General features: G+C 36.2%; 1 protein-coding gene across 4 annotated transcripts in view; it reads left to right on the top strand.

Moving 5' to 3' along the window:
* The window catches only part of HIPK3 (homeodomain interacting protein kinase 3), a 100438-nt gene extending 86294 nt beyond the window's left edge, over nucleotides 1–14144 (top strand). For 2 of the 4 annotated variants that reach the window (XM_003254384.4, XM_030829117.1), the window contains 9 exons: nucleotides 4502–4623; nucleotides 4838–4962; nucleotides 5061–5222; nucleotides 5375–5437; nucleotides 5731–6027; nucleotides 6356–6496; nucleotides 8814–9049; nucleotides 9267–9394; nucleotides 10218–14144. In XM_003254384.4, coding sequence (XP_003254432.1) covers nucleotides 4502–4623; nucleotides 4838–4962; nucleotides 5061–5222; nucleotides 5375–5437; nucleotides 5731–6027; nucleotides 6356–6496; nucleotides 8814–9049; nucleotides 9267–9394; nucleotides 10218–10694 — 1751 coding nt within the window. In that variant the 3' untranslated portion in view covers nucleotides 10695–14144. The remainder of the gene's footprint in view (nucleotides 1–4501; nucleotides 4624–4837; nucleotides 4963–5060; nucleotides 5223–5374; nucleotides 5438–5730; nucleotides 6028–6355; nucleotides 6497–8813; nucleotides 9050–9266; nucleotides 9395–10217) is intronic. The other 2 variants (XM_003254382.4, XM_030829118.1) reach the window with 1 other exon arrangement.
* Nucleotides 14145–17600: the final 3456 nt, after the last annotated feature.

Below are 17600 nucleotides of genomic sequence, written 5' to 3' on the forward strand. Positions count from 1 at the left end.
TCCATGTTGGTCTTGAACTCCTGACCTCAGGTGATCCACCTGCCTCGGCCTCCCAGAGTGCTGGGATTACAGGCGTGAGCCACCATGCCTGGCTGGCTATACATTCTTAAACTAGGAAATCTCTTAGTGGTTCCTAGAGAATCATAGCAGCAAACCTCACTACTGGAATAACTGGACTAAAACCCTACTTCCTAAGTCCTTTCCTGGGATTTTGTCCTTACTAAGCTTTAACATCTAGTTAATGCAAGAGGTCAATTACAGATGGGGCCCTAAACCAACATGTCCAACTTAGTGGTGATACTGTACAGAGTAAATGAAAACAGTTGGTGCTAAGTCAGGACACCTGGAATCTAATTCTGTTTCTCCTGTTTGCTGTATCATTGTAGAGTAGCCTATTTACTTATTTCAGCCTTAGTAGTAAAAGGAAATAGCCTGAATAGATAATATATTGGCCATTTCTAACTCTAATATATTTTGATTCTGAAGGATTATTTGATTGTGTGTGTGTGTGTTGTGTGTGTGTCTTTTTTTGAGACAGTGTCTTGCCCTGTTGCCCAGGCTGGAGTGTGGTAGCACAATCTTGGCTCACTGCATATCCACCTCCTGAGTTCAGGTGATTCTCATGCCTCAGCCTCCCAAGTAGCTGGGAATACAGGTATGCACCACCACGCCTGGCTAATTTTTGTATTTTTAGTATGTACAGGGTTTCAACATGTTGGCCAGGCTGGTCTTGAACTCCTGACCTCAAGTGATCTGCCTGCGTCAGCCTCTCATAGTGCTGGGATTACAGTCATTAGCCGATGCGCCCAGCCTCTGATTTTTAAATTTTAAGCATTCAAGCAACTCTAAAACTTTTTTTATTTTAATATTTACCACAGTACCAAATAAAGAATCAAGAATATGTTTGTTGACTTGATTTGCTGGTAATAAGAGATGTGAAAACAGGTCAGATCTTTAGTTACTGTTGTTTTATCAGGGTAGCTTTATTTACATTGTGTTTATATATTGGATTTTCAAGTAATGTATCTTTGGGAGAAGGATTTGTATCACAGAAAGTATAATAAAAGGGCAACTTAGATGGTTGATTCTGAAGGTGAAATTGTGGCCCAGTGGCCACAGTGGTGGTCTGTGAGTATCTGTAACAGTGACATTTTTATTACTTTCTGGTAATAAAAATGTCCACATCATTGTAGTGGTAGGAATAATAGGTGCTAACAATATAATGCTGTTGTGTTTTTCGGTTTTTTCCCCCAAGTATTTATTATAGGAATTTCAAACATATAGAAAAATTGAAAGAATAATATGTTTTCTACCCTAGATTCAACAGGTGTTACTATTTTACCATATTTGCATTATCAATCTACCTACCTACCTACAGTGCACATACATGTACTATTTGAAATTAAATGGTAGATTTTATGACACTACTTCTAAATACTTCAGCATGCAAGATTGCTTTTTAAAGTTGTTTTTAATCAGTTACCACTTGTGTTATCTTGACAAATGCATTTTCACTTAAATTTATAATCTATACTAACAAATAGGTTCTTTGGTTCTAGTAATCCCTCCCATGTACCAAAATCAGTTTGAGAGTCACCACTTATACTGTGGTATATTTCACGAAGATTTGGGATAGCAGGGTTTTTTTCAGAGCCTAGCTTCTATGGCAAAAACTTAAAGAGACTTCTGAGACACGTTTCTAAACAGCGTTGAGCATAATTCTTAAAACATTTCAATGAGGTTAGAAAAATCTTTTATCTTTTTATATGGCTTATAATTGATGAAAAGTTAGAAACCTTTCTGTACATGAAGTAACAACTAGATCAGTGGTTTATAATATGGGATAATCGAAAGAAAAGAATTGCTATCACAGACTCATTAACCCACTAAATGTCATGAACAGCACTTTTGAATTAGAATTACTAGTGAGAAGAAGCACAATATATTTTAGCTTTTATAACACTGTTGCAGTTGCAGCAACAGGCCAGGCAGGCTCTGTAAATATGTTGTTTCTCATCTTAGTAGAGTGTCTGCCTTAGCAATGAAAGCACTCCCTCTAATCAGTCTTAATATCTAACGGGTAGATGTTATGTAGAAATTGTAATGTGGAAAATTTCAGCATTGGGCCTCTTGCCCCTCCCCTTCATTTACCCTTTCTCTTCAAAATGTGCCAATCCATTTACAAGAAACATTTTAAAATAATTATTGGGCAGCTATTGGGGATAGTAATTATGGTACCATTGTGGTTTGTATTTTAAAATAAACTTTATCCCTTTGACTTAAAAATTTTACTTTGGAGCTATCATGTTTAGGTAATGCATTTAATATATTTTAGATATTATAATATGTAGGTATAGGTATATAAATACTATATCCATAAGACTGCTTATTTTAAAAAGTAAGTTTATTTTTAAAAATCAGCTAAGCTTTCTTTTAACATATCTGAGTGTTTTATATATTAAACAAGCTTTTAAAGTTATTTAGTGACCTGAATAGTTAGGTATTCATCCCCTCTAGATGACAACTACAATATTAGAGTAAAATATATTCCAGCAAAATTCTCTTGTTATACTAAAATAATATTCATAAGCTTTTAATGCCTTGTTCTCCAAGTATTAAAGCAAATATAATCAAAGATAAGGTTTCAGCTAACCTAATAACTAACTATATAAAAATTAAGATCTTATCCCACTGTTGAATCTGATCAAAAATTAGATCTCCTGTGGAGAGAGTATATAGGAGAATTCTTCTCATCTTAAGGCATTGCTTGTGGAGAGAATTTACAGGCAGTGAGATTTTTGTTCAGATTTGGAAATTTGCTGTCTCTGTTCATCCTTGTCAAAGTGAAGATTTTTTTTTTTCTTAAAGAGATTGTCTATATATTGCAATATATCTACACTGCCTGGGTGTGCTTATATTCCATGTCTTGGAGAATTGGATGATCAAGACAGGCTTTTTAGCAGGAGTAAGAAGATTTTTATTAAACTTGACTCATACCTGGCTCTTTAGGTGGAGCACAGAGAGTAGAATACCCTGGTAGTAAGATAACAGTCTCAGTGAAGAAAATAAACAGGCTGAAATGGACATTCTCTTTAGGATTAACACTTACATCTGTGAAATAGAAAATTTGAGGTTGTTTTACAACAGAGAAAGAAAACAATTGTAGTATTTTTCTCTTATGCCTGAAGAGAAACACTCATCACATTTATCCCCAAATTGATTATATTATATTTAAATAATTTGCAAGCCCATGTTGAAAGTAACTGCTACAATAAACTGGAATTATGAAGTGCTGAAATTATTTTCATTAATGTACTTTCTGATCTTTGGGGATGTCCCTAAAATCTTGTCAAAACTTTAAGTTGGAATGTGATACTACTTTGCTCTCTCAGGGTTCAATATTATAAGACTTCATGTTTGCAAGGTGCTTTGCAGTGAATCAAAGAGCTATATTAACATTATAGTAACATTAACAGAATTAACATGTCTGGTAATCCTGCTTTCTAATTTTCCTAGTGGGCAAGCAAAATGGTAGCATGTTTGTTCTGGAGTTCCAGCAGCTCTCTGCTAAGAATACTAGTCAATTAAGCCACATTGGGGAAACCTTAGTTTTATCATCACATTGGTAAATAGGTTAGTTTTGCCTTTCCTTTGGAGGTTGAAATGAGTGTGCTATCCCTGAATTTTCATCCATTATGTGAACCGTTATGTCCATTAAATTACGAAGTTGTGATGTATTTCTGTTTTGGTGACAAGAGCATAAGAAGAGGATACTAAGCATAGCTAAAAGTTTGTATGAAAAGAAGAACCTTTACCTGCTAGGTTGTCAGCATACTAAGCCAGATTCTTCTTTCCATGTTCTTTATCATGGTGACTGAACTATTTAAAAAGGAAAACAAAGCTTCAGTAGCAAACTTTGGAGATGAGAAGTTTCAAGAAAATTAAATCGTTCAACTTTGTAGTATGCATTTTGAAACAGAAAGGGGAGCTTTATAATAATTTTTGGAATGATGTATATCACAAAGTAGACAAGAAGTACCTCATTTTCCTGCTAGATTGCTTTGTTAGTGTTATGAAAATTTTATGCGGAGAATGGTGTTATAACTCCACAATCAAGGCTGGGTGTGGTGGCCCATGCCTGTGACACCAGAAATTTGGGAGGCCGAGGTAGGAGGATCTCTTGAGCCCAGGAGTGCAAGACCAGCCCGGGCAACATAGACCCTGTCTCTACCAAAAATTAAAGAGATTAGCTGGGCAGGGTATATGCCTGTGGTCCTAGCTACTCAAGAGGTTGAGGTGGGAGGATCCTCTTGAGTCCAGGAGGTTGAGGCCACAGTATGGATCATGCCACTGTGCTCCAGTCTGGGCAACACAGTGAGGCCCTGTCTCAAAAAAAAAAAAATCTGTCAGAATCTAAGCAATTCTTGACATTTAAAATAATTGTATAAGTTAAATAAGAGGAAGATTTTTTCTTTTATTTGATAACTATTCTGTTTCACAGGTATTCCTGCAACACATGGTAAACCCACTAGTTATTCAATAAGGGTAGATAATACAGTTCCACTTGTAACTCAGGCCCCAGCTGTGCAGCCACTGCAGATCCGACCAGGAGTTCTTTCTCAGGTTGGTAATAATTCATTCTTTGCCATATATCGGCTTGTGCTGTTGGGAAATAATGAAAATGACCTGGATAGGGATTTAATCCATTTTGTAGGTTATGGACTTTAATGTTTATAATTGTTAGCTGTTACTTTTAGATAGTTTTGAGTTTAAGATATGGTAAAGTTGAATTACTTATAACTTGTTATTTTCTATTGTTTTCCTTTGCTGCAAGCAGACGTGGTCTGGTAGAACACAGCAGATGCTGGTGCCTGCCTGGCAACAGGTGACACCCCTGGCTCCTGCTACTACTACACTAACTTCTGAGAGTGTGGCTGGTTCCCACAGGCTTGGAGACTGGGGGTAAGCTGAAAACAAAAGTACTTTGTGAATAATTTGCAGACTAGATCTTGATTAAAGCAAGATCTTGATTAAAAACATTGTTCTGAACTTCTCCCTAGGAAGATGATTTCATGCAGCAATCATTATAACTCAGTGATGCCACAGCCTCTTCTGACCAATCAGATAACTTTATCTGCCCCTCAGCCAGTTAGTGTGGGGATTGCACATGTTGTCTGGCCTCAGCCTGCCACTACGAAGAAAAATAAACAGTGCCAGAACAGGTTGGTATTGGTGCTTTAGCTTTCTTCTGTACTTTGAGAATCTTTAAAATGAATTTTGCATGTACACTAAAGGGTCACTCTGTTGTATTCAAAATGACCTCTTTTATAGCTTTATTACAAACACTAAGCCAGCTCCCTTCTCAATTTCTCAGAGGTATTTTGGTAAAACTAATGGAATGGGAGCCAGGAAGAGAGGAAATAAATGCTTTCAGTTGGTAAGATTGTCTTTATTGCCCTTTTGATTTATTATCTACCTGTAATGTAGCAATTGTGGACATTCAGATAGCACATTTACCAAAAAGTGACTATTTAAATTTATGTAAATGCAGTCTACATGGATATTTCTAGAGCTATTTTATATTTCACAAAAACTCAAGATCTGTTAGTGTGTTATATTCATGAACTCAAACAAGTGAAGGTTCTCATTTTTTGGTTTAACAAGATACCTTAGACAATTGATTATACATATTTTGATTATAGAAATTATAAATTATTCCTTTGGTTGCAGGAGTAATTCATTACAGAATACCAATATCCCACATTCAGCATTTATTTCTCCAAAGATAATTAATGGGAAAGATATCGAGGAAGTAAGTTGTATAGAAACACAGGACAATCAGAACTCAGAAGGAGAGGCAAGAAATTGCTGTGAAACATCTATCAGACAGGACTCTGATTCATCAGTTTCAGACAAACAGCGGCAAACCATCATTATTGCCGACTCCCCTAGTCCTGCAGTGAGTGTCATCACTATCAGCAGTGACACTGATGAGGAAGAGACTTCGCAGAGACATTCACTCAGAGAGTAAGTGCCAAACGCTGCATCCTCAAAGGATATAGATGGCATCCTTTGGTGTGCCGAAAAACAACTTTCTGTGACTTATTCCTTGTTTGTCAGTGTCCTTTGGAGTAAAACCTTTAAATTAGATAACCCAGTTCTAGACAGGGAAATTTCTAAATAGTATTTAGCATGATTATTATAGCATTTTCCCTGTATTTGTAAGCTTTAACTTTCTGTCCATGTAGGTCATTCTTAACAGTTTCATATCCTTAATTAAAAAATACAAATTTTGGCTATTTGGAGAGTATCTTCTTGTATTTGACTCATGTTTTCCCCTTTTCTCTTCCACTAGATGTAAAGGTAGTCTAGATTGTGAAGCTTGCCAGAGCACTTTGAATATTGATCGGATGTGTTCATTAAGTAGTCCTGATAGTACTCTGAGTACCAGCTCCTCAGGGCAGTCCAGCCCATCCCCCTGCAAGAGACGGAATAGGTAAAAGAATCTCAATAGTAGTGTGTAATAAATAGTAAGTCTACTAAAAAGCCTATGATTTCTTTCTGTTGTTTAAATTAATAAGTACCTGCCAATTTACCACAGTGACTTCTATCTCGATCACAATTTTTGACCTAGATCAGTTTTTATAAACACAGGTTTGTTTGTTTGTTTTTGAGACAGGGTCTTGCTTTGTTGCCCAGGCTGGAATGCAGTAGCATGATCTCGGCTCACAGCAACCTCTGCCTCCCAGGCTCAAGCAATCCTTTTGCCTTAGCCTCTTGAGTAGCTGGGACCACAGGCGTGCGCAGCTATGCCCGGCTAATTTTTAAGTTTTTTTGTAGAGATGGGATCTTGCCCTGTTGCACAGGCTGGTCTTGAATTCCTGGGCTCAACCAGTGCTCCCACCTTGGCCTCTCAAAGTGCTGGGATTACAGGCGTGAACCACCATACCCAACTAAATAATCTTTTTTTGCTGGGGGGCAGGTGGGAGGAGATGAAGTGTGGCTCTGTCACCCAGGCTGGAGTGCAATGGTGCGATCTCGGCTCACTGCAGCCTCTGCCTCCCCAGGTTCAAGTGATTCTCCTGCCTCAGCCTCCCATGTAGCTGGGACTACAGGAACCTGCCACCACACCTGGCTAATTTTTTGTATTTTTAGTAGAGATGTGGTTTCACCAGGCCAGGCTGGTCTTGAACTCCTTACCTCAGGTGATCCGCCTGCCTCAGCCTCCCAAAATGCTAGGATTACAGGCGTGAGCCACCCCATCCGGCCAAATAATCTATTTTTGAAAGGGTAAAAAAGCCACATTCTTAATTTCAGCCCCGCAGACTACTATTGTAACTTAAATTTGGAATAAAAACATATACTTTAGCAAAATTAAAAAGGAATGTTTTGCATAATGAAGTACTCACTGGCCCACTGTCCACAGGGCATCCACTATGATTTTTTTTCTCCCATTGGTGACTGATTTGCATGGTTTTATCCATATTAACCTGGCTTACCCGTCCTTTGGCCAGCAACATGTACCACTGCTAAAATAGTAAGCTTGTCCTAAGCAGAATGATTTACTAACGCATTAAGAGATAAGCCACAGTCTAGGCACAGTGGCCAACACTTGTAATCCCAGCACTTTGGGAGGCCAAGGCAGGAGGATCACTTGAGGCTAAGAGTTGGAGACCAGCCTGGACAACATAGTGAGACCCCGCCTCTACCAAAAATTAAAAAAAAAAAAAAAGCTGGATGTGGTGGCACATGCCTGTAGTGCTAGCTATTCAGGAGGCTGAGGTGGGAGGATTATTTGAGCCCTGTAATTTGAGGCTGCAGTGAGCTATGATCACACCACTGCACTATAGCCTGGGCAACACAGTGAGACCCTATCTCTTAGAAAGGAAGGAAGGAGGGGAAGGAAAGAAAGAAATAAAGTCTTATTTTAGTGGCAACAAACATCTGAAAAATTTTAAGTTTTAATTTTACACGTCTTCTCTTTTTCCTTAGTCAGGAAATATGATATTGTGTACTTATAGCCAAAGTTCTATGGAAAATATAAAGAAATTTTAATGTATCTTCTTAAAAGTTGCTTGTAATGTGTTTTGAAAATTGATAATGTACATAATTATACATTCACATGTAAAATATGTATAAACAAATATACATATAAGATATATAAATAAACATATGTATAAAAAGAGATGCTTCAAATTCGTAAGTAAGTATGGAATGAGTGGTTGAAACAGACAATAAATGCGGTAGAAATCCCAAGGAGAGAGAGATTATCAGGGCCCAAGAGTGTCAGGAAGAGATGAGAAGTATGGGGCTCTGTCTAGGCCTTCAGAGGTGTGGGGATACCTTTCAGATAACTGGTTAGGTACAAGGACCCAAATTACCAGGAGAGGCACATATCCTGATGTTAGAATTTAATTTGAAATATCCAAGTCACATGCGTATATGTTTGTACATTTCATTTAAATTATCCAAAGCAGTGCATCTTTTGTCATGTCTTGATGAAATTATCTGAATTTATAAAGAGGAATTTTATGAGCTGCTACTAAGGATCTAATGGGAAGAGAAAGAAGAAAAAAATGCCAAAATGATGTTCCTGAAATGGAACAGAATTAGGTTTAGCAGTTGGAACAGAGAATTAATTTAAGGGTCTAGAAATTTTATGAAAAAGTGCTATTGGACAAGGAAAAAGGTATAATTATATATAAAATAACTGAATAATGTTCTCATCAGTTCACTGGAGCCTGAATATTACTTAACATTAGATTGAATGTTGGAAAAAAATATCACTCATGAAAAATGCTTTCTTTTTGTAGTATGTCAGATGAAGAGCAAGAAAGTGGTTGTGATACGGTGGATGGCTCTCCGACATCTGACTCTTCTGGGCGTGACAGTCCATTTGCAGAGAGCACTTTTGTGGAGGACACTCATGAAAACACAGAACTGGTATCCTCTGCCGACACAGAAACCAAGCCAGCTGTCTGTTCTGTTGTGGTGCCACCAGTGGAACTAGAAAATGGCTTAAATGCCGATGAGCATATGGCAAACACAGGTAAGTCATCTCTGAATTTTGACTGGACCCTGCCTTATGTATTGTACAGAGGAAATCTTCTAATATTATCCAGTGCTTGTAAACCATGACCTCTCCTTTGATTTTATTTAATTTTAAGGCTCTCAAATCACTATTGTGTAAAATATCTAAAGACTTTGCTAATTTTTTATTTGAAAAGGAAAAAGCATAAACTCTTTAATATTTTATTCATCACCAGATTCTATATGCCAGCCATTAATAAAAGGACGATCTGCCCCTGGAAGATTAAACCAGCCTTCTGCAGTGGGTACTCGTCAGCAAAAATTGACATCAGCATTCCAGCAGCAGCATTTGAACTTCAGTCAGGTATGTTCATTTGTGGATATGTAGGAGTCTTTGGGATTCAAATTTAGCAGTTGTTTTTCACATGCGGGAGAAAGTTTCTGAAACTGTATGTAGTCTTAATTAATTTTTCCCTTCTCATTATCCCAAGTGGCTAAAGAGTAACTGGCTTAACAATAGGATAGTTAAGCAAATTATCCATAGAACTTGTAGCCTTCTTCAGAAAGATTAAGTCCTTACGTTCTCTTAGATAATATTAACAGAGTGTGTCTGTTATCTCAGAACATCATTAACCTTCCTGAATGCTTTCCATCTTATTCAACACTATATTTGGCAGTCGTGTTTCAGTTGGGGAAAGAAAAGATCACAGATACTGGAGGTGGACGGGGATTCAAATCTTGGTTTTGCCATGTACTATATATATATATATTACCTTGGCCATGTCTCTTCAACAAATCTGATTTGGAGCACAGTTATTGGGAATAGTAATTATATCATGGGTTGTTTTAGAAGTAAATAACACTGTGTATGTAAATGTTAGCTTTACATATAATAAGTGCTCCACAAATGGTAGCTGTTAGTACTGATGGTGATAGTAATAGGTAGTACTAGCAGCAGTAATAGCGGTGTTTATAATAATATGTAGTAATAAATACTAAAATGTGAATACTAATAAATATGGAATTGATATTTTTCTCTCCTCTAGTTATTCTTAGTATAAGTTAGTTCTGAGAGATCCACTATGAGTTATCAATCACAAAGGGTATATTGTAATTTCCCTTTCTTTCTTTCCTTTTATCTTTTAAAATATGTTATTCAGTCATTTTTTTTTTTTCTTTGTGGATAGGTTCAGCACTTTGGATCTGGGCATCAAGAGTGGAATGGAAACTTTGGGCATAGAAGACAGCAAGCTTATATTCCTACTAGTGTTACCAGTAATCCATTCACTCTTTCTCATGGAAGTCCCAATCACACAGCAGTGCATGCCCACCTGGCTGGAAATACACACCTTGGAGGACAGCCTACTCTACTTCCATACCCATCATCAGCCACCCTCAGTAGTGCTGCACCAGTGGCCCACCTGTTAGCCTCTCCATGTACCTCAAGACCTATGTTACAGCATCCAACTTATAATATCTCCCATCCCAGTGGCATAGTTCACCAAGTCCCAGTGGGCTTAAATCCCCGTCTGTTACCGTCCCCAACCATTCATCAGACTCAGTACAAACCAATCTTCCCACCACATTCTTACATTGCAGCATCACCTGCATATACTGGATTTCCACTGAGTCCAACAAAACTCAGCCAGTATCCATATATGTGAAAAACAGTATATTGGGGAAGCTCAATGATACAAACATTTGATTAAAAATAAAAACATGGTATTTAATAAATATTAGCCATGGCACAAGAAAATTATTTTTGAATCATGTAGACTTGGGTGCAATTTAAACAACTTTGAGCTTTAAAAACTCACTTTTGATGTGTTTTGCACATTTGGTATAACTTGTCTTTGGTCATGTTATCTTCTTATGTAGTAACTCTAGACAGGTGACTTATGGGAGCAGAAGTCCAGTTTTGCTCCTGCTATTTTTTATAAATTGCCTTCTAACTAGTGCAAGACACGTCCACATTTGGGAAGCCATTCTGTGTACAGACTTAGAGCAACAGATGCACATATGTCAGAATTACAGCATACAAGTGAATTGTATTATCCGTGTCTTAGTGTATAAATGTTGGGTCACTTACCTAAGAAATTGAGCTATTGTTCTTTACATTTGCATGTGTCTTTTGCATGGGCAAAATGTTGCCTAGACTTTGCTCTTAAATGTTGTTCTAATAATCTCAGCTGCATTGTAAACCGTTCCTACACATAGTGCCTTAAATATTTGAGGTTGTTAATGTTATTACCTATATATAAATGTTGAGGACTGCAGCACTTAAAATTCAGACCTACTCTTTAGTTTCCTTTTGATAGCGTAATGTTCATTTTTGGTTTTGTGTGGTATGATTTCAGGTAGCAGCTGTTTTTTTCCTTATTAAGAGGGCAGCATGTTTGCTATAGCTGAATTCTGCTGTCTGATTTTTCAGAATGATCTAGCTTCAAGAAAAGCAAGCAGTTAGTAGTGCTTAAGAAAAATTGATTCAGTATCTAATGGATAGTTGATAACTGTCACAGCACAGCATTTTATATACTGTTAAGTGAAACTGCAATACAATCTAAGTTTATTTTGAGAGTGTTTGCTGTATAATTGGACTTAATAAAATGTTTAGAGGTACAGTAGGCATGACTTTGGGTAGATAATAAAATGCAAAATGCTCATTGATTCATGATGTGGTTTTAGCTTAGCTTGGGCAAACCATGCAGTATTTAATAAATAGTAGCAGAACTTTTACTATTGAAGCTTGAAAAGATGTGAGTTCTTTGTGTGCAATTTTTGATTTATGCATGTGAGAGGGTTTTTTTTTTTTAAAGTATTTTTACATTGCAGTACTTGTTTTGCTTGTTGGTGATGTTTGCTTATTTAATACATTCCGTCAGGGACAGAAATTACATGCTTTTTTTTCTTCCTAGGAAGTGTGTTGAGTTCCCCCCCTCCCCGACATTTTTTTCTTTTTTGGGTGGTGGTGATGGTAGTGGTTATGTCTGTTTAAATGAAGTTGCTTTTACAGCACCAAAGACTTAATCATCCATTTCCTATATAAAGGTAGCTACTTTTTGCATAGACCTCAAGTATATTGTAGTGTAAAGGTGGAATTTAAGGAAAGGTATTAAATTGAGGCTGTGTTTTAGCTTACAGGCAAGTAATAAATTGTATCATTTATCTTGAATGTATCATAGATAAGCTGCTATATAACGATTGCCACTTCAGATAGCTGTGAAATTAGGTGATTAACTAGTTGTTATTTAGCCTTCTAATTTCTGTATAAGTCTAATTACATGAATAGAAATTGGGGTTTTGATTTTTTACTTTGCTTTTCTGTTTGGAGTGTCATTGTAACTACTGTATTGTAAATGGTGGAAAATAATTGCATTTGTTATTTTGGGGTGTGTTATTTGCATCAGTATTTTATCTCTATTAATGTTTGTGCTCATCACTGCATATTAAAAAAACTTGGATGTATCAGTGTAACTTAATTTTTTATTTTCATACTGGCATTGTAGACACTTGAGAAAGCTGTATCTTGCAGGCTTGACTTAACTTTTTTCCTTAAAAATCTGGAATATAATCTTACAGCATTTACTGGAATAAACAGTACAAAGCATTTGAGTGTAAAACTCTAGATGTTTTGGATTTACAGCGTTTCTTTGATAAATGAATTGTATACCACTAGTACAGCTCTAGTACAGCGTTCACAATAAGCTAATAATGGATAAGTTTTCTTTACTCCATTAACACAAGCAGTGTTTTATTTAATAATCATCAATGAAATAAATGTGCCTGAAATTGATTTTAAAAATTACAGTATTAGGTCATAAAGTAAAAACCAGCAGTACATTTTTAGTCACACTGAAAATGAAGGACTTAATTTTCCCCACAAGTTTCAGTGTTTTTAGTAATTAATTCTATGCATTTTATACAAATAGAAATATATATATATATAAAAATACATGTTTAAAAAGGAGTAGCCTAAGATTAATTTAAAAGATTATTTACAGATGACACATTTATGGAGTCACTATTTAAGTAAATTTGCTGCCCTCCTCAGCCTTTTAATTTTATTTATATGTTCCAGCAGATTATTAGGATCTGCTCACTTCTTAGTAAAGAATCAATGCCGGCAACACATTGTTTCAGAAACACCAAGTGCAAAGGATTGATTGTATCACAACAGGTACAAAACCAACAGAGTTTTCTTTTTGTTTAGGGCCATGTTTACTACCCTGAAATGTATTTTTTGTCTTTAATTTCCAAGACTTAAAGCAGTCTTGTTAAATTGACATAAATGGTAAACTTCAACATTTTCATAATACAGTATTAATGTTTGATAAAGGTATATCCCAGTTAACTACACTGCTCTTTAATTGAAATCATGGGCATTTTAATGTATTTTAAAATAAATTTCAAAATTCTGCTAAATTCTTAATTTAGCATATTGACAAAGTAATCTGGATTTATACCTTTTAAAAACCATTTTGACCAGTTTTCTTCAGTTTTAATGCTTTCTTAAATAAAACACTGCATGATTTCCAAGTTGCATATTTGCATAGTATTTTAATTTGCAAAGTGTTTTTTTAATCAAATATCCTGATATTGTTTTTTTTTCCTCCAGGGTGTTTAATTAAATATGTTACTGTATTAGCAAAACATTTTCATTTTTAAAATCTGCTAATTTTAAACTTGGACTGTGTTAAGTAAAAGTTAAATCATACACTGCAAGGTGTAGGAAGATTTGTTTTAATGAATCCAATGATACAGATTTGATTACTAAGTTTGAACTGTTAATTGTTTAACAACTTTAGACTTGTGGCTTTCTTTCTTTGGTTTATTTGTTTTTTGCTTTTACTCCTATGCTACACTAGTTTGCCATGTAGCAATTGCACTGTGCAATATTACAATAAGGACTGGGAAAATTTTATGGATGTAATGTCTATTACGGTTTGCGATAGTATTTCTCTCTAGTTCTCAGTGATTTAAATGTGACCAAGCCTTCTGTACTTTGTCACAAAAAGCGGGTTTTCCAGGTGACTATTTTGGTGAGTGTCAAAATAAGAATTTATGGTGTATTACTGTCGATTCACTTTGAATTAAAATATATATATTGCAGCAAACAGATTGTTGACTTTTTTTCCAACCCAATACTCCTTACAGGGTAGGGAAGGGAGAGGTTAACAATATTGAGTATCTATTAATAACTTACATCTTATTTAACTCTCAAAGCCACCTTGTGAGATAGGTATTATCTTTGTTATACAAATGAGGGCATAGCTGCAGAATGTTTAGGGAACTCGTGCAAAGTCACATTGTCAATGAGTTGGAATCTGAGATACACACCAGGATATCAAACCATAACTAATCTACTTTCTATCAGTCCTTTTAAAACTGAAGTCTGAGGCAGAGTGCCCGGAGTACCTGCAACCATAAGATGACCCTGTCCCATTTTCCTTCAATATTAAGTTTCCGCAAATATTTTTTGAGAGAAATAATTTCTGTTCAATATGCGTGGATGAAGAATAGGGAATTCACATGAATCTTTAATATTTAAAACATATGACTTCAAAAGAATGTGATTGTAGTAGGCCAACTTACGTCCTAAAATACCAACACCTCATAATTCAAGGATCCAGCTTTCAAGGAACCTCAGCTGGTAAGTTTCTAGGGGAGCACTCCCCCAGAACACATTAGTGAGAATACGTATTTTCAATTTCCGCCTTCCCCTATCAATGTTTAATCGAAGTATAACATATATGTATTCTTTGGCATCTGGCTATTTTTTGTTAAACATTTAATTTATAAGATACATCCATGTTGTGTGTAGTTCATTTATACTCATTGCTGTATAGTATTCCTTTGTGTGTATACAGAACTATTTTGTTGATGGACATTTGACATCTGAATAGTTTCTACTTCCTGGCTATTATGAATAGGGCTGCCATGAGTGTTTTGTCCATATCTTTTGGTGAACATATGCATGCATTTCCTTTGGGTATATATGTAGGCATGCATTACTAGGACATAAGGTATATACAGGTACTGCCAAACACTATTCCAAAGTAGTTAACTTATGCTTATTAGCAATGTATGAGAGTTCTAGTTGCCTTATGTCCTCACTAACACATTATTTTTTTTGTTTGTTTCTTTTGTTTTAGTCATTCTTTTGAGGGTGAGTTGTTCAAAATAATATGAACGTTTTCATTTAGGCCAAAGCACTGATCCTACATAAAGATGAAATTCAGATTTTGCAATTTACTTGAAAGTAAATTAGCCTCTTTAAAAAAATACTAAGAAGCATTCAGCTATTTAAATAGATCTAGGAATATAATTTTTTTTTCTCTAAAACAGGGCAATAGGATGAAAAAAGGGCTTTGAGCAACACATTTAAACCATTCAGCCAGTAACTACCCAGCACAATGCCTGGCATATAGTGGGTACATCATAAGTCATTTAAAAAATCTTTTGAAGCATCTACTATGTTCCAAGCACTATACACGGGGCATGTACCAATGGACAAAACAGAGGTCCTTTTGCTCTTACGGATTTAACCTTTTTCCAGGGGAGAAGACTAAAGTAAGGTTCAGGTAGGGTAAGTAAAGAAGACGGTACGGGGATAGGGTGACTGGAGAGGTCATGGCAGGAAATGCCTCAGTGAGGTGACACTTGAGCTGTGACAAGGAGAATGCTGGTCAGGCATGCAAAGAAAGAGTATCTGGCAGAGGGAGCAGCAAGTTGAGCTTTTAATAGGAGCAAAATAGGAAGTGGCCATTATGGCCAGAGTATAGTGTGTAAGTGGGTGGCAAGAGATAGAAAATGTAACTATAAGGGTGGGCATGCAGGCTTTTTGCCAAAGATGGGAGTGTAGATTTAATTCCATATATTGTAGGAGGCGATGGGATGATTTTAAGCAGGCAAACAATATGACCTAATTTAAAGATCAGTCTGGCTGTTGAATGAAGAATAGATTGCAGGGCCAGGGTGGGAGTTGGAAGACCAGGTAGGAGGTTGCTGAAGTAGTCTACGTGAGAGGGATGAATACCAATATTTTGTTAAGAGGTTTGTATTAGCAATATAGTCACCCAGTCTGTGACTTACCCTTTTTCTTAACAGGGTGTTAGGAAGAGCGAAAGTTTTGGATTTTGTTGAAGTCCATCTTATCAATGTTTTCTTTCATGGTTTGTGCTTTTTGTCTCCTAAGACATTTTTGCCTATCACTAAGTTTCAAATACTTCCTGCTTTTTTTTTTTTTTTAGGAGTTTTATAGTTTTAGCTTTTATTAAGTCAGTTGTCCATTTCATGTTAATTTTTGTGTGAACTTTTTACTTAATGGTAATTGAGAAACTACACTTACACCTAATTAGAAGTGTGGTTATTTGAAGTATAAAAATCAGATGTTAATGTTTCATATTATCCCATTGTAAATATAATACATGGTTACAGTATGCTTGGGTAATCCAGAAAAATAGATTTTTTAAAACATAAAAATGTATATTTTCAGATAGTTAATGTACATGTAAGCAACTTCAGATACAGATATTTGCTGCTTCAATCTATAGCACTGAATTTATAGGCATTTTGCATGTTTTACAAACTGCACAAACATTTGAATGCCAAAATGCAAAATTTAAAAGTGATCAGATTTATTCTAATAATTGCTTGTTTCTTCAGTGACTCTGGAGAATCCAAAGAACTCAACTTTTTTTCTCATGTAGAATTTCTATACTTGTATTTTTTTATTAAAAATACAAACAAGAAAAAGAGAGTAGTACAGTGAATACACACATAACCTTCACCTAGATTCATCAGCTGACATTGGCCTCATTAGCTTTGTATGTTTATGTGTAGTTTTTATTTTAATTAATTAATTAATTTTGAGATGGAGTCTCGCTCTGTCACCCAGGCTGGAATGCAGTGGCACCATTTCAGCTCACTGCAACCTCCACCTCCCAGGTTCAAGCAATTCTCCTGCCTCGGCCTCCCGAGTAGCTGGGACTACAGGCGCGTGCCACCACGCTGGGTAATTTTTGTAATTTTAGTAGAGATGGGGTTTCACCATGTTGGCCAGGCTGGTCTTGAACTCCTGGCCTCAAATGATCCACCCACCTCGGCTTCCCAAAGTGCTGGGATTACAGGTGTGAGCCACAAGTTCAGGCTAGAATATTGTACATTCTGGATTTGTCTGATTGTTCATTTGTCCTAACTGGCTCATCTCTATTTTCTGCAAAGTAGAGGCTGGTTCGAATGCCTTAATTCGGTGTTCATGTGCAAAGGTAATTATAGGAGTTGGGTCATTGTGTCATGTCAGGTTGTCCACTATCAGGGATGACAGTTAAAGAGTGATGACTGGCAAATCTCTCCACTGTCATTGGTGGGGTGATACTTTGAAAGTATCAATAACATTTTACTCGGTGTTTTTAGCATCCATTAATGATTGCTGTCTGAATCTATTACACTGGGGATTGCAAATATAGTGATTTTCAACTCTATCATTCCTCCTCTTAAATACATTCATGACCTGGCATCTTTCTGTAAAAACAGGATTTCTCCCTGTACACATGCTCTCTCGCTCTCTG

This window comes from Nomascus leucogenys, chromosome 15, assembly GCF_006542625.1.
Source record: "Nomascus leucogenys isolate Asia chromosome 15, Asia_NLE_v1, whole genome shotgun sequence".
Classification (NCBI taxonomy): domain Eukaryota; kingdom Metazoa; phylum Chordata; class Mammalia; order Primates; family Hylobatidae; genus Nomascus; species Nomascus leucogenys.